Genomic DNA, 21,117 nt, shown 5'->3' with positions numbered 1-21,117 from the left:
TCACAAAGCATCTCAGCTGATTATGCAAGGGCACAGGGGAGGCAGTGAGGTAATTTCAACAAGTGTCTAATACAAATAAACTTTCCCAATGAAATTAAAAGCTATCTTATTTTGCAGATGGACACAAACATGAGCCAGCAGTGTGCCCAGGTGGCCAAGAAGGCCAATGGCATCCTGGCCTGCAATAGGAGCAGGGAAGTCATTGTGCCCCTGTACTCTACACTGGTTAGGCCACACCTTAAATACTGTATCCAGTTCTGGGCCACTCAGTTTAAGAAGGACATTGAGAGACTTGAACGTGTCCAGAGAAGGGCAACGAGGCTGTGGAGAGGCCTTGAGCACAGCCCTGTGAGGAGAGGCTGAGGGAGCTGGGATTGTTTAGCCTGGAGAAGAGGAGGATCAGGGGAGACCTCATTGGTCTCTACAACTCCCTGAAAGGTGGTTGTAGCCAGGAAGGGGTTGGTCTCTTCTGCCAGGCAATCAGCACCAGCACAAGAGGACACAATCTCAAGCTGTGCCAGGGGAGGTTTAGACTGGAGGTGAGGAGAAAGTTCTTGACAGAGAGTCATTCGTCATTGGAATGTGCTGCCCAGGGAGGTGGTGGAGTCACCATCCCTGGAGGTGTTCAAGAGGGGATTGGATGTGGCACTTGGTGCCACGGTTTAGTCCTGAGGTCTGTGGAGACAGGTTGGACTCAATCCTCGAGGTCTCTTCTAACCTTAGTGACACTGTGATAATGTGATCAGGAATCCCCATGCCCAGTTGACAGGGTTTCCAAATTCCAGCACACCAGAAAGGGGTAGAACACATACATTGCTTAGCAGACTGTAACACTTCGGTGCTTCAAAGCACCTCACTGAGGTAATGGCTTAGATATTAGATCTGCCTATCCCAGGTGCTTCAAAGCCAGGCAAGAGGAAATAAACTTGCCCATGATCAGACAGCAGATAAAGAGCTGCCAGAAATCTTAACTCCCCACTGCTGGTCTAACCACTTTTATTAGTCAAGTAACCTCAAAAGAACATTTGGATTTTGAGCCATGATTGCAGAGAAGTACTTCACCAGAATGAAGCCACTTAGTTCAAAACTAGTTTTGTGCCTCCATCACCAATATCCTGAGACATCTTACAAGTTACTGCCCCTTTCCCTATTTCCAATTTCCCCTCTGTAACTATTCAGTTATGTCCCCAAATACAACAGCTGCAACCCTTAATTGCCTCCCAGGAGACCATGAACCTTTGCTAATTAACATTGATGAAGTACCTGATGATCCCCAGGTGAGGAGAGAGGCTTACCTTCAAATTCAAAATACAAATGACACTGGGTTCACAAAGTGCCTTTATTTACACAAATCTATACAGCTCTAAGGCATTTCTTGTACTTATATTAGGCAGCAAAACAGAAATGACATGAGGGGAAAGGCAATTCTCTGCCCAAACCGTTTTGGTAAGTCACCAAAATGCCTTTCTTTGCAAATGCCTGTGTCCATTAGATTAGTAAGGAAAACATGGCAGGTCATTATGGGTCTCCTCTCTAGACTGTGGATCTCAATCCCAGGGCTGGTGGGGTGTTTGGAGGTGTTCAAATCATGCATTCCATAAATAGCACACTGAAAAATTAACAGACTGTGTTACCAGTTTTATGAACTCTCCTTCAAATCAGTCTAAGGCAAAAAACCACTGCAAGCCCCTAACATCAAGCACCAAAAGCTATTTTCTCCTCTCTCCTTTTCCAGGTTGCCAGTAAGAATTGTCCTCAAATGAAAATCAGTGCTGAAGAGCTACTTATTAAAAAGCAAATCATCTTTAATTTCAATTTTCAACCTCATTTGTGACTTTTACTGACAAAAAAACTTCAAGTGCCACGTAGTGAACTTTCACAAGCCTTCAGTTGCTGCCCTGGGTCTTACCCCATACTCTCAAGAGAAGTTAAGTACAATTGCCAGATGATGAGAATGGGAAACGTTTTCAGGGATTGAGATTCCAGTCTGCCCAGGGCCAAAACTCACATGGAGCCTGGAAAGGCACAGGGAGAGGGAGGAGGAAGAGGAAGGCCAAGTGAGTTCAGGAAGTACTTCATGCACCAAGGTCTTACCAAGAAGCATGGTACTGTCCATGCATTAAAAAAAGTTCACTTCTCTCCTCCCATTTAGGGAAGGAGACAATAACCTTGATGCTGCTGCCCTCACTGAGGGCACAAGAGATGCAAGGAAGCATGGCACTTCTTTTATTGATTCCAAAGCAAAGATGCAACTTGCCCTGTTCTCTCCTCCTCCCTGTAAAAATACCTTCTCAGATTATTGGTCTGAACACTTCCAGTGCTTGCCAAATGGCAGGCTCTTCAAGCTTTAAATCACTTCCACTTGAATAAAAGTATTTTTCTGGCTCAACCATCAGCCATTATTCCACATTTCAGAGGAGATTTCATGTAGCAAAGGAGGATGTATCATTTATCTCATCCTCAGGAGATGGCAGCAGAGTCTGGCATTTGGTGATACTACCATTCTTCACAGAAGAAATGTCCCAACCTGGCAAGCCAATCTAACAAGGCACACATACATGCAGCAAGAACTGGATGTCCAAATACCACCCAAAAGCAGGTTCTACAGCATTTCAGTACAATGGCTGCAATCCCTATGCTACCTTCCTGTTCTCCCAATCCCACTTCATGGAATGTCTTAATCTTGTTATGGCATTAAACTCAAAGTGGTAAGAGTTATAAAGCAGGTTAAAGTCCCTGTAGTAAAGCACACTGAGTTCTTATAAAATAGACACTACTAAGCCATCTGTAAGTATGGATACAGGCAAAGTCTAACTTTACTATCCATTCATGCAGAAAGTAGAGCTCATGCTTTAACATTTTTATGCTCAGAAAAACCCTAAAACCAAACAGAAACTTCAAGCTCAGCTGCCTTTTCTGTCTCACCACCAGCACATAATTCAGCAGTTCTCAAACTTGGAACTTCCTCCCATACACGTTAAAGCTTAGCTCTCTGCCTTGCAAATGGAAACAAACCAAAGGCTCTCTACAAACTCTGTGCTATTAACTCAGACGTGGAGAGAAACTTTCCTGTGCTCCTAAGAAACAGCTTCAGAACTCTCAAGCATTTATTTAGTAGAATTAACCAGGTTGGAAAAGACCTTCGAAATCATCCAGTCCAACCTATCACCCAGCACCATCTAATCAACTAAACCATGGCACCAAGTGCCTCATCTAGGCTCTTCCTAAACACCCCCAGGGATGGTGACTCCACCACCTCCCTGGGCAGCACATTCCAATGGAAAATCTCTCTGTGAGAAACTTCTTCCTAACATCCAGCCTAAACCTCCCCCGGCACAACTTGAGACTGTATACTCTTGTTCTGGTTGCCTGGGAGAAGAGACCAACCCCCACCTGGCTACAACCTCCCTTCAGGCAAAACAAGCAGAGAAATCAGAGCTTGCTTAACCACACTTTAAAAACACTATTGTTATATCTCTGTGCTCAGCATTCCCCAACTGCAACGTCTCTTCTACAAAGGCAGCTACAATAGCCCCAGCCTGCAAAGGCTCTGGGTTCTGAAGTCCTCTGTGGCAGCACCTACCCTGGTGTGTAGCACGTAGACTGGAGGGCTCTTCCACAGCTCTTAAAAACTCTTAAAAGCCACAATGCATAAGACTTAACTGCAAATCCCCGGACGTTTAGAAGAGTCTCCTGGAAGTTTCTTACACAAAAGCAATGCACATTGCTGTCTAAGCAGTGTAACACAGCACTCTGCTCCCTGTTTCAATCACTTCATCATGCGGCTCAATTTGTGCTGCCCCCTGACAATGCCACAGGTGTTTCCCACCGAAATTGGAGAGGTGTTTGATCAACTTGACAAAACAGAATGTAGGGACACTGCTCCCTAGGTAGGCCAGAATACAGAATTAGCCAGGTTGGAAAAGACCTTCAAGGTCATCGAGTCCAACCTATCACCCAACACCATCTAATCAACTAAACCATGGCACCAAGTGCCTCCTCCAGGCTCTTCCTAAACATTTCCAGCAATGGTGACTCCACCACCTCCCTGGGCAGCACATCCCAATGGCCAATCTCTCTTGCTGGGAAGAATTTCTTCCTAATATCCAACCTAAAGCTCCACTGTCACAGCTTGAGACTGTGTCCTCTTGTTCTGGTTGCTTGGGAGAAGAGACCAACCCCCTCCTGGCTACAACCTTCCTTCAGGTAGTTGTAGATAGCAAGAAGGTCTCCCCTGATCCTCCTCTTCTTCAGGCTAAGCAACCCCAGCTCCCTCAGCCTCTCCTCACAGGGCTGTGTTCCAAACCCCTCCCCAGTTTTGTTGCTCCTCTCTGGACACATTCAAGCAACTCATCCATCTTAAACTGAAGGGCCCAGAACTGGACACTTGTACTGTGCACTACCCTGTATGATACACACTCTATATACCAGATATTCCCAGATACATAGCAAGTACAAGCATACAGTGTAGCATGCATGCTCTGCATCACACCCCAGAATAATGTGGGGTTTAGGCAAGAGCACCACAGAAAGGCTGAATGAGCTACTCCCACAGGCTTCATCTGAACTGAAACAACTCAGAAAAGCATCGTTACTGCAAGGCAGCAAACGCTCAAGAGCAAATGCAAGATTTTGTTACTGGCTTTAAAGAAAGAAAACAACTCTGTTGAAGCTTCAAATCCACCGAGCAGCAAGTGAAAACACTGCTAAAAGAGTAAAGCACAGGGAGTATTGTTTACATCTGCTCTACAAGAGCAGGCAAATTATCACAGACAGGAGAACCAGAGTCCCTCCCGCCGCTATTTTTCCTAGTGCAAAATCGACTTTCAAGGTCCAGAACTAACAGCAACAACATTTAGGAATGCAATAAAAGATATTAGTTGCTAGACAGTCATGAAGTTCACCAGCAGAACCACGAATTATCTTATATTTAAGGAAAAAAAGTGGAACAGAAGCATCTAAACCATTAAAATCACTCAGAAGACAAGGATACAGTGACCATAAAGCCATGTCTCTCAAAAGTAGGTGAGAGGTGATAGCAAGTTCAGAAGCTGGTATTTAAACCACCACAAAATTTTAAGCAGCTGAGAAAATGATAAAAAACCCCAAACACCTAAACAACACACAACCAAGAACACAAAAGACCCCCAAACTTTCACCACTTCAGAAACCAGAGGTCCTCTGTAAAACGAGTCACCTGATTTCTAACACCCTGATGACAGACACACTACATCACCCCATGCTTTAAGCCACTTTGAATTCAGAGGGCTAAAGAGAAGGCTGCAAGCAGTGAACCCTGACTCCAGAATGTTTCACCTCTGAAATCTCAAAACACAGTTGAACTCAGGAGTTCCTTTTTAAGCCCTCTCCCTGCCAAAGCAGGCTGTTCGTAATTACAGACGATGCTATAGGTCTCGGTGCTCCCAAAACGAGCTCAGCACTTTGTGGTGTGGGTTACTATGTGACACACACTGCCAGAAAAAGTACTCAGATGGAGGCATTTTATATCATAGTATCAGTCAGGGTGGGAAGGGACCACAAGGAGCATCTAGTTCCAACCCCCCTGCCATGGGCAGGGACACCCCACACTACATCAGCCTGGCCACAGCCTCAGCCAGCCTGGCCTTAAACACCTCCAGGGATGGGGCCTCAACCACCTCCCTGGACAACCCATTCCAGGGCTTCACCACTCTCATGGGGAAGAACTTCCTCCTCACCTCCAGCCTCAATCTCCCCACCTCCAGCTTCATTCCATTCCCCCTAGTCCTATCACTACCTGACATCCTGAGAAGTGCCTCCCCAGCCTTCCTGTAGCCCCCTTCAGATACTGGAAGGCCACAATGAGGTCACCTGGGAGCCTTCTCTTCTCCAGACTGAACAGCCCCAACTCCTTCAGTCTGTCCTCACAGCAGAGCAGCTCCAGCCCTCTGCTCATCCTCGTGGCCCTTCTCTGGACACCTTCCAACACCTCCACATCCCTCTTGTAATAGGGGCTCCAGAACTTTTTTGTTCAGAAGAACTGATCCACAACTTGTATTCACTACCAAAGGAGGATCAAACCCCTCCAAGCACCACACTAGTTTCTGCATGGTGAGAGTTGAAGCTTTAGATCTATTTTAAGACCCATCTTCTGACAGGACTTGTTTTTTAGGGGATCTTCTCCAATCTCCGTAGCCTGACAAACAGTTTGATTTTGTTCCAGAGCAGCTCTGTAGAACTGAACATATTCCTTCTGAAATCTTTGTTTAGTCCTTTGATTCTCTCATTGCATTTAAATCAGGGTATTTCTCAATTTGACTTCTATTGGTCTGTTTGCCTCAGTCATAATTTTTAGAGAGCACCTGGGTTCAATATGAAGATTTTATTCTGCAAAAGAAACTTGCTGCACAGTGCTCTCAGTGCTTTGACAAAAGAAATATGCTGCTCTTCAAAGAGAAATACACAAGAACAGAACCCAAAGGGATCAGTAAAGCTGTCTCTAAGTGAAAGAAAAGTAACAGAACTGAAGTTTGGTGTTCTCCAGAAGCAGAGGAGGGGTATATGGATTTGTTGTGGGGTTTGGGTTCCTCCTCCCCCTTAAAAAAACATAAATTACAACAAGTAAAAAACTCCCCTCAAGGAGAACTCCTTCCCAGCACAAGCAAAGCCAGGGGTCAACCCTTCAGGGAGTTCCACAGCACGGTGGACAGCTCAGGCTGTGTGACCTGTCAGGAGACTTCCACAGCTCTAGCCTAACACGCCTGGGCTACTTTCCACCTCATGCATCCAGGTTCCAGTATCCCTACTACTCAACTCATGCCTGGCATACATCCAAAGCAGAGCTAAGCTGGAGAAAAACCACAGAACAGTCAACACAGTATAAAAAGAAATCTAAGCTCATCAGGAGCCCTGCTGAAAAACAATCATAACCACTGCCACTTCATCGTGGCCTGATCACTGCCATCAGCCTTCCTGCAAATTCTGTCAGTCTCACTGTAGAGTGACTCAGAGGTGGGGTGCCCTGTTTCATGTACAGGCACAGAGAAGATTGGCTGATGCCCAACACACCCCTATTTAATGCCTGAGAATCAATTCCTTCGCAATCAGCTGAGTCTCTACAGACACCTGCCAGCCTCTCACGATGCTAGAAGCCGGTTACACGTTGTAAGAAACAGCTAAGTATATGCTATAAAGCAGTTCTGCCATGTGACCTCATCCCAATTGCTAACGAGCTAAACCCCTTACCATTTCTTAGTAAAAGCTTAAGTGCTTCAGCTTCCACTCGCTCTGCCTTAAGCTGCCAAACTGGAATAATACCACCCAGCATTGCATAACACCAGTTTCAGGAGGACTCACTTCACACTCCTTTGAGAAACAGCCGTGGAAAAAACTTCTCTGGTAGGCAGGAAGAAACTCAAGCACGGGGCGGAAAGCTCACATTTTGTCACACCGAAATCGATAAATATTAGGCGATTTGACCAACTCTGAGAAACCTGTTCCAAAGTGACCCGTGCAAGGTCAGGCAGATCACCTGCCTCAAGAGCCCAGCAGGCACTCCCAAGGCCTTTCGTCTTCCTCTTCAAACGCCGCACCACGTTGCCTCCACCCCGCAGGAAATCCGAGTGTCTCAGCCAACCACACCTGAAATCTCTGGCTTTTCCAGAGCCACCGAGAAGTGAAGCCAGGCCCAGGGCAACGTGCTACAGAAAGCAGACACGAAACGCAGCTCCTTCCCATCTCTCCTCACTGTGCAGCCTCTACACAGACAAACGCGATAAACACACCAGGAACAGCGGGAGGACATCGCGAATAATAGCGCGCAAAGCCACGCACCCGAGGCCGGCGTTTTTTCCCCCCTCACAGACTAAACAGTGCTGCTTTACTTGTACCAGGCAAGCACGGCAGGCCAGCCAGCATCCCCGCAGCCCGCCGCCTCCTCCCGCGGCTTCACCGACTCCGCTCGGGAGCAGAAACCCCTCAGAAGCACCAAGAGCCGCCACGTCCCGCGTCCTCCTGGCGCGGCGGAGCGAGGCTCAGCGCTGACAGAGTTTTGGCTCCGGCACCACAAAACATTTTCCGGTGAGGAGGGAAACTCCTGCAGGGAGCTCCTGCTCAGCTGAAAGCCATCACCGGCTCCCCACCCCCTCGGCCGCCAAGAGAGCTCCCCCAACACCAGACTCCACAGACCCCTCTCCCGGAGACGCGGCAACATCCCGCAGCGGTCGCTCCCCACCGGCAGCTGGAACACAGCGGCGGCACCGCTCAGCCCCCTCCACCTCCCGCCGAGCCGCGGCACCGCCCGCCCGGCCGCCCCGCTCTCAACCCGCCGCGCCTGGGCCGCGCCGCCCGGGCCCGCCCCGCTCCCCATACCACCCGCCGGCCAGCAACGAGGAGGCGCGGCCGAAGTGGGCCCCACCGTTCTGACACGGCCGGGCCCGGGCCAAGCCCTCCGGGACGCGCCAGGCCCCATACTCACCCCTTCATGGTGCGGCCGCGGCCTGGCCAGTATCCGTGCCGGCTGCGTACAGGACCCGATGATGCGGTTCCGCCTTCCCTCTCCTCTGCCCGGGCAGCACAGCCTTTTACTCCCGCGCCCGCTCCACATGGGCCTCCGTCCGCCCTCCCGCCCGCTTGTCCGTCCGCCTGCCGCCCCGCCCCCGTGACCCCTCACCTCACGCCGCGCGCGCGCCCCCGCCTGCTGCCTCACCGCCATGACTCCCCACCCCCCCCCCTCCCTCTGCCGCGCACGCCCCTCGCCTCACCGCGTGACATAGCGGGAAGGCAGGGCACGAGGGAAAGAGGCGGAGGGCTCTGATCACGTTCGCGCGGTCCAATCGCGCGGTCCCTGCGCCCTGACGGGCAGCTGGAAGTAACTAAAGGCCGGGGGAGGGGGTGGGTGTTAAAGCGCCCAGGAGGGGGCACTTCCGGTGTGGGCTGCGGTGCATGCGTGCGTGTGGCCGGCATCAGCTGATCCAGCGCCGCTGCCGGGGAGAGAGGAGAGCTTCGGGTGTGCCGGCGCCGGACAGGTTAAGACATCTCGTTCCCCTTTTTCCCTTGCTCAGCCGTGCTCTGCTCCATCCCCCTTTCTTCTTTCTGAGGCACTGCCCGGTGAATCGCGATGCGATGGCGGCGGGGGGGTGGTGGTGGGGGGAGAGGTACCTCACGCTCCCCTTTGGCAGCTCCCTGCCCAGGAGAGGGGGCGGTCTCGTCTCTGAGGTGGCCCTCACCGGCCACCCCCGCCGCGCGGTGCGCTGGGGGTCGGAGGGAAAACGGCAGCAGTGTTATTTCTTGGGCGGTGGATAGGGCCCTTAGGGCTGCTGGCCTTCATCTCCCTCGCCGCCTGCCCCGGCCACAGTGAGGGCAGGAGGCTGCGCTCGGAGCGGAGGCTGCCTGCCGCCTCTTGGGCTTTGGCTGAAGCGCAGCGCTGCGTGCGCGGCCGCTGCGGAGCCGTTTCACAGCGCGGGAGCCCGCTGACAGCGGCCGTGACCTTCCTGGGCTTATTTCCCAGAGAAAAGGCCTGGAAAGCAAAGCAGTCCCCCCTGGATGGAATCATAGAATCGTTGTGGTTGGAAAAGACCTTCAAGATCGAGTCCAACCATTATTTGACTCTGTTGAGGCTGGTGCTAAACCACGGCCCTCAGCACCGCATCTTTGCGTCCTTCAAACGCCTTCAGGGATGGGGATTCAACCATCAGCCTCGGGTGCCTACTACAAAGTCTGAGAACCCTTTCAGTGCAGGCGTTTCTGCTAATGTCCAATCCAAACCTCCTCTGGTGCAGCCTGAGGCCATTTCTTCTCATCCTGTCACTTGTTACTGGGGAGAAGAGACCAACACACACCTGTCTTCAGCTACCTCCCAGGGAGTTGCAGAGAGCAAGAGGCTCTCCTCTCAGCTTCCTTTTCTTCAGACTAAACAATCCCAGTTTCCTCAGCTGCTCCTCACAAGACCTGTTCTCCAGACCCTTGATGGGCTTCCTCCCCCTTCCTGGATCTGCTCCAGCACCTCCAAACCTTTCTTACAGTGAAGGGGTTAAGAGTTTTGTCGAATAAGAAACCTGCTGAGCAGTCTGAAAGATGCCCAGTGAGATATGCTAGGGATATGCCAGAATCTCTTTTAAACAGAAGTGGTGACAGTGGTTCAGTTTCTGTATGGGGTCACTCCACCATCTTGAGCTGGTGGAAATGAACCTTTCTGTGTCTTCACTGTATCCTTGCAGTGAGGCTGTAAAACAGAATAAACCTTTAGTAGAATAAACCAAACCAGGTTGGAAGAGACCTTCAAGATCATCGTGTCCAACCCATCAACCAATCCAACCCACCCAAACAGCTAACCCATGGCACCAAGCACCCCATCAAGTCTCCTTCTGAATGAACAGGAATGCTGCTATGGGCTTCTAACTGCAACTCTTCTGTAGTGAAAAGGCCCAGCTGTTTGTTTGGGGTGTTTTTTTGCAGGTGAAAATACTAATGGGAAATTAAATGTTTCCTCTCCCTGTAGCCAGTGACAAAATCTTGATTTAGAAGTGGTGTTCCAAAGGTCACACTTAGAATTGGAGTCAAAGGCAGGAAAAACTTAGTGTGACTGGGTTCTGGATGATGCTGTGTGTGTTCCAGATGGCTGTGACATTGGAGTGTATGACACATGTCAAGAGCTATCCATTCAGTACAGTTGCCCCAAAGTAATTCCTTCTGAAGATTTTACTAGCTTCACTCAAAGAATTTGCACTCCAGCTGGGAACAAAACCAATTTGGTGATAATTTTATTCATTGTAATGCAATACTTCAGCAAAGTGCTTTGGCTATTTGATCTAGCACGGTATTTCAAATGCTAATACCATGACATGAAGTGGAGAGCAGGTGGAAAAGGAGGAAAACCTGCTCATAGGATGCTACAGGTGGTTTGTTTGCCCATCCATATGGTAGGCTGAACATGAGCCTGCAGTGTGCCCAAGCAGCCAAGAGGGCCAATGGCATCCTGGCCTGCATCAGGAACAGTGTGGCCAGCAGGAGCAGGGAGGTCATTCTGCCCCTGTACACTGCACTGGTTAGGCCACACCTTGAGTCCTGTGTCCAGTTCTGGGCCCCTCAGGTTAGGAAGGAGGTTGATTTGCTGGAACGAGTCCAGAGAAGGGCAACGAAGTTGGTGAGGGGTTTGGAACACAGCCCTGTGAGGAGAGGCTGAGGGAGCTGGGGTTGCTTAGCCTGGAGAAGAGGAGGCTCAGGAGAGACCTTATTGCTATGTATACATAGCACCTGAATGAATACTACCTGAAGGAAGTTTATATCCAGGAGGGGTTTGGTCTCTTCTCCCAGGCAAGCAGCACCAGAACAAGAGGACACAGTCTCAAGCTGCACCAGGGGAAGTTTAGGCTGGAGGTGAGAAGAAAGTTCTTCCCAGACAGAGAGATTGGCCATTGGAATGTGCTGCCAGGGAGGTGGTGGAGTCACCATCCCTGGAGGTGTTCAAGAGGGGATTGGATGTGGCACTTGGTGCCATGGTTTAGTCATCATGAGGTGTTGAGTGACAGCTTGGACTTGATGATCTGTGAGGTCTTTTCCAAGCTTATTGATTCTATGATTCCAAACCATTCTGGATAGCAAAGATGAGCACTTCTGTCACCATAGCCCACAGTTACTTAGTGATTCTATGAATCTATGATTTGCTGATTTGGGCACTCTGCAGGTCAGCACCTGAATGTTTGGCTCCCCTGTGCAGTACTTTTCAAGGAGTAGCTAATCACAAACTATATAACAGTATCTATATTTTGGGTTTTTTTTCAACTAAAGAGTATATGAAGTGTGATCATTGTCTCCAGGTTAAAAATATTACAGATTATTTTTGCATGCTTGTCAGTTTATTGTGAAGTGCTCTTAAAAACACTTTTACACTCTTAGATGGGCAAAACAATAGTCTTAAATCTATAATCAGGGGGCAGAGCATGGCATTCAGAAATAATAAGCTGCCATAGATCTCAGCTTGAGAGGAAGAGGAAGGAGAAATGAAGGCAGTGCTGGAAAATGACTGCTAGCATCAGCTGACTGTTCAAAGGCAGGCTGAAGTCTTGTGTTGCAAGAAGTAACACAAGACCTCTTGTTTCCTGTCAATGTAACTTTTCCATGTTCCAAACCAACAACAATTTGCTGGTGATAGTGCTAATGTTAGCTTTGAAGCCTGAAGGATTAGTGCTGCTTCCTTAATTTTTATCCAGCATTAGCTTAAATTTAGGGGATTGGAGGGGTTTTTGGTTTATCTTTTGTTCTACATATGTATATTGAGTGCACCCTCAGCAGGTTTGCTGATGACACCAAGCTGTGTGGTGCAGCAGACAGGCTGGAGAGAAGGGAGGCCATCCAGAGGGACCTGGACAGGCTGGAGAGGTGGGCACAAGCCAACCTCATGAGCTTCAACAAGAGCAAGGGCAGGGTCCTGCATCTGGGTCAAGGCAATCCCAGGCACAAATCCAGGCTGGGCAGGGACTGGCTGGAAAGCAGCCCTGAGGAGAGAGACTTGGGGGTGCTGGGGGAGAAGAAGCTCAACAGGAGCTCTCAGTGTGCACTTGCAGCCCAGAAGGTCAATCAGAGCCTGGGCTGCATCAGGAGAAGTGTGGCCAGCAGGGCAAGGGAGGTGATTCTCCCCCTCTGCTCAGCTCTGCTGAGACCCCACCTGGAGTACTGCCTCCAGTTCTGGAGCCCCTATTCCAAGAGAGATCTGGAGGTGCTGGAAGGTGTCCAGAGAAGGGTCAGGAGGATGATCAGAGGGCTGGAGCTGCTCTGCTGTGAGGACAGACTGAAGGAGTTGGGGCTGTTCAGCCTGGAGAAGAGAAGGTTCAAGGTGACCTCATTGTGGCCTTCCAGTATCTGAAGGGGGCTACAGGAAGGCTGGGGAGGGATTGCTCAGGATCTCAGGGAGTGATAGGACTAGGGGGAATGGAATGTAGCTGGAGGTGGGGAGATTGAGGCTGGAGGTGAGGAGGAAGTTCTTCCCCATGAGAGTGGTGAGACCCTGGAATGGGTTGTCCAGGGAGGTGGTTGGGGCCCTGTCCCTGGAGATGTTTAAGGCCAGGCTGGCTGAGGCTGTGGCCAGGCTGATGTAGTGTGGGGTGTCCCTGCCCATGGCAGGGGGGTTGGAACTAGATGATCCTTGTGGTCCCTTCCAACCCTGACTGATACTATTATTCTATGATATTCAGTGTTGTATTCCTCATTAATCCTGACTTACAGTCTGCAGGCTTCAGTGTGCTCCTGTTGTCTAAATTTTTCCCCCTCAACGTGTCTTTGTGCATTTATCTTCCAGGCACACATGGCTACTGGTATTGCACATTATCATCCAAAGCCTCTATAAACTAGGAGATTAGTGGATGATTCCCCTGGAGATACATTTAGAGGCACTGTGCTGCACCTCCTCAGGGTTTTGATACCATAATACTTCTTTTATTCCAGAGCCCTGAAAATTCCTACTGGTGTTTTCAGTATTCAGTATCACTAAGGTTGGAAGAGACCTCAAAGATCATCGAGTCCAACCTGTTTTTTCCCTTGTGCTTTTAATTTGCTTGTTTGTGAGCTAAAGCTGTGTTCCTAAGTGCTCTTGTTAAGAGCAGAGAGATTACAGGATAACCCAGCTGATGTCTGTGGTTACTTTGATGTTGACCACAAAGTATTGTCTGCTATTGCTGGTCAGGTAATAGTCCCTCTTCTTCATTCCCTTGAAACAAAACCAACAAACAACTCTTATCATAGACTCAGTAAGGATGGAAAAGACCTCAAAGATCATCAAGTTCAACCTACCACCCAATACCTCATGAATGACTAAACCATGGCACCAAGTGCCACATGCAATCCCCTCTTGAACACCTCCAGGGATGGTGACTCCACCACCTCCCTGGGCAGCACATTCCAGTGGCCCATAACTTTCTGAGAAGAACTTTGTCCTCACCTCCAGCCTAAACCTCCCCTGGTGCAGCTTGAGACTGTGTCCTCTTGTTCTGGTGTTGGTTGCTTGGGAGAAGAGACCAACTCCCTCCTGGCTACAGCCTCCCTTCAGGTAGTTGCAGACAGCAAGAAGGTCTCCCCTGAGCCTCCTCTTCTCCAGGCTAAACAACCCCAGCTCCCTCAGCCTCTCCGCACAGGGCTGTGCTCAAGGCCTCTCCCCAGCCTCATTGCCCTTCTCTGGACACCTTCAACTGTCTCAATGTCCTTCTTACATTGAATGGCCCAGAACTGAAGACAGACTCGAGGTGTGACCTAACCAGTGCTGAGTACAGGAGGAGAATGACCTGCCAACTTCAACACAATGCTACACTGCCCAGAACTGAAACAGATTTTCTTTCCTTCTTACTTCTGTCATTGGTTACAAAGAAAACTGGGAAATTTTAAGCCTGGAAATATTGAGATGATGTTGAACAATGGTATCCACATGATTAATACTTTTTTTAGACTGGAGCTGTACCAGAGATAATAGCCAGAGTAGTCAACTGGAATATCATGCTCATTCACACTTACTCGCCATCCTAAAACATATGACAAGAAGCTCACCAGGAGCTCTCAGTGTGCACTTGCAGCCCAGAAAGCCAATCAGCTCCTGGGCTGCAGCAGGAGAAGTGTGGCCAGCAGGGCAAGGGAGGTGATTCTCCCCCTCTGCTCAGCTCTGCTGAGACCCCACCTGGAGTACTGCCTCCAGTTCTGGAGCCCCTATTCCAAGAGGGATGTGGAGGTGCTGGAAGGTGTCCAGAGAAGGGCCAGGAGGATGAGCAGAGGGCTGGAGCTGCTCTGCTGTGAGGACAGACTGAAGGAGTTGGGGCTGTTCAGTCTGCAGAAGAGAAGGCTCTGAAGTGACCTAATTGTGGCCTTCCAGTATCTGAAGGGGGCTACAAGAAGGCTGGGGAGGGACTTCTCAGGATCTCAGGTAGTGCTAGGACTAGGGGGAATGGAATGAAGGTGGAGGTGGGGAGATTCAGGCTGGAGGTGAGGAGGAAGTTCTTCCCCATGAGAGTGGTGAAGCCCTGGAATGGGTTGTCCAGAGAGGTGGTTGGGGCCCCGTCCCTGGAGGTGTTTAAGCCCAGGCTGGCTGAGGCTCTGGCCAGGCTGATCTAGTGTGGGGTGTCCTTGCCCATGGCAGGGAGGTTGGAACTAGATGATCCTTGTGCTCCCTTCCAACCCTGACTGATACTATGACATTTTTAGCTTCCCAGCTGGTCAGAGAGAAATGAGGACCTACTGCAGCAGAGGAAGTGGACTGAAGCTAAACTTTTCAACTTTCTGTTCCTGTACAGGTCGAGCCAGTAACCACCTCAAGGCCCACCACGCAAAACTGTGTTAGACTAGATCTTCTGGTTGTCACCATTTTGCCTTCTTTCATAGTCTGAGGAGTTTCCTTTGTTCTTTTTGTTGTGTTCAGTCCTTCCTCCCCTCTGAAAGGGAACAGTTTAGGAGGAGTGACCATTTGCTCCTAGTTTTCTTAACTCCATGTATTATGGCTGCTATAACTTTGCCTTATAAGGTCTGTTTTTGCTGAAATAATGCACTCCCTTGGAGAACTGGCAAGGGGTACATGGATCCAGTTTTGTGTTGACTTGATGGGGTGCTTGGTGCCATGGTTTAGCTGTTTAGGTGGGTTGGATTGGTTGATGGGTTGGACACAATGATCTTGAAGGTCTCTTCCAACCTGGTTTATTATTCTATTATTCTATGTTCTTGAATGAATTTTCTTGGTTCTTTGTCTTGATTATGCCTCTGAGCTTGTTGAACAGTAAGTTTCAGTGTTGCTGCTCCCTTCAGTCAGTAGTGGAGTCCCCCAGGGATCAGTGCTGGGCCCCTTGCTCTTTAATATCTTCATTGATGATCTAGATGAGGGCATTGAGTCCATCATCAGTACATTTGCTGACGACACCAAGCTGGGGGCAGGAGTTGATCTGCTGGAGAGTAGAGAGGTTCTGCAGAGGGACCTGGACAGGCTGGACAGATGGGCAGAGTCCAAGGGCAGGAGATTGAACATATCCAAGTGCCAGGTTCTGCACATTGGCCACAGCAACCCCATGCAGTGCTACAGGCTGGGGTCAGAGTGGCTGAGAGTAGCCAGGCAGAGAGGGACCTGGGGGTGCAGTGTTACCTGTGCTCTGTGCCATCCTTAGGATGCTCTAAGCTGTGCTTGCTTGCTGAAGTGGAGGGGATGTTCAGGAGGAGACTTGACAGAGTGCTTGGTTGCATGGGTTAGTTGATTAGGTGGTGTTGGGTGATAGGTTGGACACAATGATCTTGAAGGTCTCTTCCAGCCTGCTCTGGTCCGGTCCGGTCTATTCTATTCTATTCTAGAGTGACTGGGCTGGTTTGTAATACTCTAACCAATAATTACCTCTTTCAGGAAGGTCAGGGAGTGGGACAAACTTGATCCCCCTCATTACCACTCTACCACTGCTTTGTTTCTCCCTGGGAAAGCAATCCCGTACAAGCAGCTCTTCTGAAATAACTCAAGTGCTGTTTCTGACTAAATGCAGATAGCATGGGAAAGGACTTCTGAAAAAGGCACTTCTGTTCTGTGAATCTCCTCTGGATCCTTTAAATCTTGGGGGTTTGTTGTAAGGAGAGGAATTTGCTTCACCTGGTAGATATTTGGGCAGCTACCACAGTGTGTGCTGTAAACAATGTTAGCATTTAATATCTTGGAGTGGTTCTGGCTGTTCCAGAAAAGGCTGTAAATACTTCAGGTAATTGAACATAAAATCTCCAAATGTGGCTTCACTTGCTTTCAGACATGAAGGTGAAGTTTTCCATCACAGGAAAAGTTGACTTCACCTTAATTTCCTTTTCTGAGGACCCAGTGCCAGCATGTGTGGTGATTCCAGCCAGGTGTTTCATTATGCCCAAGTGCTGTAAAAGAGTACTTCTGTCTGCTGGGGATATTAGAACTGTCTCAAAGACTTTCATACAAGCTTCCTCCTGGTGCAGCTCTTCAAACTCTCTGTGAAATGCCTCACATAATAAACTGAAGATGCCATAACATCCCCCCTCTCCAGACTGCTCTCAGGTGAAGTGTGACGTTGAAAAGCTTCTTCCAAACTCGTGCTCAGTGGTTTAGCTGTTGCACTTAGGGTTAGGCAGTGGTGGTGCTCATGGAGGAGCCAATGTGTTTTCATGAGCCCAAATTAGTGCTATGTGTCTGCATGTAAAACTGAGCCTCTCTTAACAAATCACAGAATCAACAAGGTTGGAAGAGACCTTGAGGATCATCAAGTCCAACCTGTCACCACAGACCTCATGACTAGACCATGGCACCAAGTGCCACATCCAATCCCCTCTTGAACACCTCCAGGGATGGGGACTCCACCACCTCCCTGGGCAGCACATTCCAATGGCTAACAACTCTCTCTGGGAAGAACTTTCTCGTCACCTCAAGCCTAAACTTCCCCTGGCACAGCTTGAGACTGTGTCCTCTTGTTCTGGTGCTGGTTGCCTGGGAGAAGAGACCAACCCCCACCTGGCTACAACCTCCCTTCAGGGAGTTGAGAGCAAGAAGGTCTCCCCTGAGCCTCCTCTTCTCCAGGCTAAGCAACCCCAGCTCCCTCAGCCTCTCCTCACAGGGCTGTGCTCCAAACCCCTCCCCAGCTTTGTTGCCCTTCTCTGGACACCTTCCAGCAACTCAACATCTTTCCTCAACTGAGGGGCCCAGAACTGGACACAGGACTCAAGGTGTGGCCTAATCAGAGCTGAGTACAAGGCACAATGACTTCCCTGCTCCTGCTGGCCACACTGTTCCTGATGCAGGCCAGGATGCCATTGGCCTTCTTGGCCACCTGGGCACACTGCTGGCTCATGTTCAGCCAGCTGTCAACCAGTACCCCCAGGTCCCTCTCTGCCTGGCTGCTCTCCAGCCACTCTGATCCCAGCCTGTAGCACTGCATGGGGTTGCCGTGGCTACACTCATGCTGTGAAGTAGTGAATGCCTTTTGTCTGTCGAGGTAAGAATCTTAAGCTATTTAGAAGTGACTCTGCTGGGACTGCTCTAATTGCCTACAGTATTGCATTCATCTTGTTTTGGTATCTGCCGTCTTCAGGGTTACAGCAACAAGAAGTATTTCAAGTAATGATGCCAAATACTCCTAAAAATAGAGTGACTTTTGTTAAACAATCAAAGCAAGGGTGGGTTTCAGCTTTGTGGTTACAACAGCATCATAGAATCATTCAGGGTTGGAAGGGACCACAAGGATCATCTAGTTCCAAGCCCCTGCCATGGGCAGGGACACCCCACACTACATCAGCCTGGCCACAGCCTCATCCAGCCTGGGCTTAAACACCTCCAGGGATGGGGCCTCAACCACCTCCCTGGACAACCCATTCCAGGGCTTCACCACTCTCATGGGGAAGAACTTCCTCCTCACCTCCAGCCTGAATCTCCCCACCTCCAGCTTCATTCCATTCCCCCTAGTCCTATCACTACCTGAGATCCTGAGCAGTCCCTCCCCAGCCTTCCTGTAGGCCCCCTTCAGATACTGGAAGGCCACAATGAGGTCACCTCAGAGCCTTCTCTTCTGCAGACTGAACAGCCCCAACTCCTTCAGTCTATCCTCACAGGAGAGGTGCTCCAGCCCTCTGCTCATCCTCGTGGCCCTTCTCTGGACGCCTTCCAGCACCTCCACATCCCTCTTGCAATAGGGGCTCCAGAACTGGAGGCAGTGCTCCAGGTGGGGTCTCAGCAGAGCTGAGCAGAGGGGGAGAATCACCTCCCTTGCCCTGCTGGCCACACTTCTCCTGATGCAGCCCAGGATCTGATTGGCTTTACTGGGCTGCAAGTGCACACTGAGAGCTCCTGTTGGGTGAGATTGATGAAAATGTTGCTTTTCTAGAAGAAATGACCAAATACTGCACTAGGCAGATGGCTGCAGGACTTTTCTGCCCTAGCAGTGGGGTGACAAGATCAGGATAAGAAGAGAAAGCTACCATGGGGCACAGCAATGAATTCTGTATTAGTATTCTCTCTTGTTGGCTATGTTTGAAAGGCTGTCAAGCCAAGTGAGGGGCAGGATGTGTAGCAGGCTGAAAGGAGCAGCATCACAGAATCACCAAGGTTGGAAGAGACCTCAAAGATCATCAAGTCCAACCTGTCACCACAGACCTCATGATTAAACCATGGCACCAAGTGCCACATCCAATCCCCTCTTGAACACCTCCAGGGATGGTGACTCCACCACCTCCCTGGGCAGCACATTCCAATGGCTAACAACTCTCTCAGTGAAGAAGTTTCTCCTCACCTCCAGCCTAAACTTCCCTTGGCACAGCTTGAGACTGTGTCCTTCATGTTCTGGTGCTGGTTGCTTGATAGAAGAGGCTGACCCCCTTTTTCTCTGTGTGAAACTTGTGAAACAGTGTAGCCTGTGAAAAATAAAGGGAGAGTCATCCAATTCCACCTCTAGAGCTCCTCTGGAGAAGCCAAGTGGAAAGTATTGGTGATGAAAACTCTGCTGTGGAAAACTCCATAGCATATAGGCAGTCATCTGATGAAGATTTATTTTTTTTCACATGAACAATGTGATTTTGTCTAGTGATAGGAGCATTGTACTTGATGAAACTGTAATCTTTATCAGCATGCTACCTGTGTTTAAAGTTTGAAGGCTGGTTCCCTGCTGAGCTCCTCAAATCGTCACTGGGTCAAAGCAGCCATGCAATGAATGCCTTGCCAACCTTTCTGACTGGTTTTGTTGCTGCAGCTAGTTTCCCAGTCATAATAGAATAGAATAGACCAGGTTGGAAGACACCTTCAAGATCATTGTGTCCAACCCTTCAACCAATCCAACCCACCTAAACAACTAACCCATGGCACCAAGCACCCCATCAAGTCTCCTCCTGAACACCTCCAGTGATGGTGACTCCACCACCTCCCCAGGCAGCACATTCCAACGGGCAATCACTCTCTCTCTGTGTAAAACTTCTTCCTGACATCCAGCCTGAACCTCCCCTGGCACAGCCTGAGACTGTGTCCTCTTGTTCTGGTACTAGCTGCCTGGGAGAAGAGACCAACCCCTGCCTGGCTACAACCTCCTTTCAGGTAGTTGTAGAGAGCAAGAAGGTCTCCCCTGAGCCTCCTCCTCTCCAGGCTAAGCAACCCCAGCTCCCTCAGCCTCTCCTCACAGGGCTGTGCTCCAGACCCCTCTCCAGCTTTGTTGCCCTTCTCTGGACACCTTCCAGCAACTCAACATCTTTCCTAAACTGAGGGGCCCAGAACTGGACACAGGACTCAAGGTGTGGCCTAACCAGTGCTGAGCACAGGGCACAATGACTTCCCTGCTCCTGCTGGCCACACTGTTCCTGATGCAGGCCAGGATGTCATTGGCTCTCCTGGCTGCCTGGGCACACTGCAGGCTCATGTTCAGCCTACCATCAACCAGCACCCCCAGGTCCCTCTCTGCCTGGCTGCTCTCAGCCACTCTGACCCCAGCCTGTAGCACTTCATGGGGTTGCTGTGGCCAATGTGCAGAACCTGGCACTTGGATGTGTTCAGTCTCATGGCCTTGGACTCTGCCCATCTGTCCCACCTGTCGAGGTCCCTCTGCAGAGCCTCTCTACCCTCCAGCAGATCAACTCCTGCCCCCAGCTTGGTGTCATCTGCAAATGTACTGATGATGGACTCAAGCACCATTTCTTTTAGTGCTGCTCTGGGCTAAGTGAAAGATTCCCCCACACTTCTGGATAAAAGCATGGGTGCTTGAATAAGAGTTGGTGGTGGTGGTGCTTCCTGCATGGACAGGCCAGTGTGCCCTGTATAGCTACATTTCAGTGTCTGAAGGGGACATACAGGAAGGCTGGAGAAGGACTGTTTAGAAGGGCTTGTAGAGACAGGACAAGGGGTAATGGTTTGAAACTTGAGCAGGCTATATTTAGGTTGGACACATGGAAGAAGTTCTTTACAGTGAGAGTGGTAAAATACTGGAACAGGTTGGCCAGGGATGTGGTTGAGGCCTTGTCACTGGGACATTAGGCATTAGGGATCAGACTCAATATGGCCCTGGGCAGCCTGATCTGGCTGGAGGTGTCCCTCCTGAATTGCAGGGGTGGTTGGGCACAGTGACCTTTGAAGGTCAATCTATCTGTGACTTTTCTGTGCAGTGTTGTAGTAAAGTTATAACTCTGCATAATATGGAGGAGCAGGTT

The 21,117-nt window shown here is 49.9% G+C and overlaps 2 protein-coding genes across 4 annotated transcripts in view; one reads left to right on the top strand and one right to left on the bottom strand.

Moving 5' to 3' along the window:
- The window catches only part of NAA50 (N-alpha-acetyltransferase 50, NatE catalytic subunit), a 31,720-nt gene extending 23,090 nt beyond the window's left edge, over positions 1-8,630 (bottom strand). For both annotated transcript variants that reach the window (XM_068165994.1, XM_068165995.1), the window contains exon 1: positions 8,456-8,630. In XM_068165994.1, the coding sequence (XP_068022095.1) occupies positions 8,456-8,463 (8 nt within the window). In that variant the 5' untranslated portion in view covers positions 8,464-8,630. The remainder of the gene's footprint in view (positions 1-8,455) is intronic.
- The window catches only part of ATP6V1A (ATPase H+ transporting V1 subunit A), a 51,607-nt gene continuing 37,876 nt past the window's right edge, over positions 7,387-21,117 (top strand). Inside the window, exon 1 of one of the 2 annotated variants that reach the window (XM_068165993.1) lies at positions 7,387-8,058. The gene's annotated coding sequence lies outside the window, so the exon portion shown is untranslated. Of the gene's footprint in view, positions 8,059-8,908; positions 9,006-21,117 lie in introns of those variants that run through there. The other variant, XM_068165991.1, reaches the window with a different exon arrangement.

The sequence above is a fragment of the Melanerpes formicivorus genome, unplaced genomic scaffold, assembly GCF_026170545.1.
Source record: "Melanerpes formicivorus ecotype bairdi unplaced genomic scaffold, bMelFor1.0.p_v2 SCAF_95, whole genome shotgun sequence".
NCBI lineage: Eukaryota > Metazoa > Chordata > Aves > Piciformes > Picidae > Melanerpes > Melanerpes formicivorus.
This window is presented reverse-complemented; position numbering and strand designations above follow the sequence as displayed.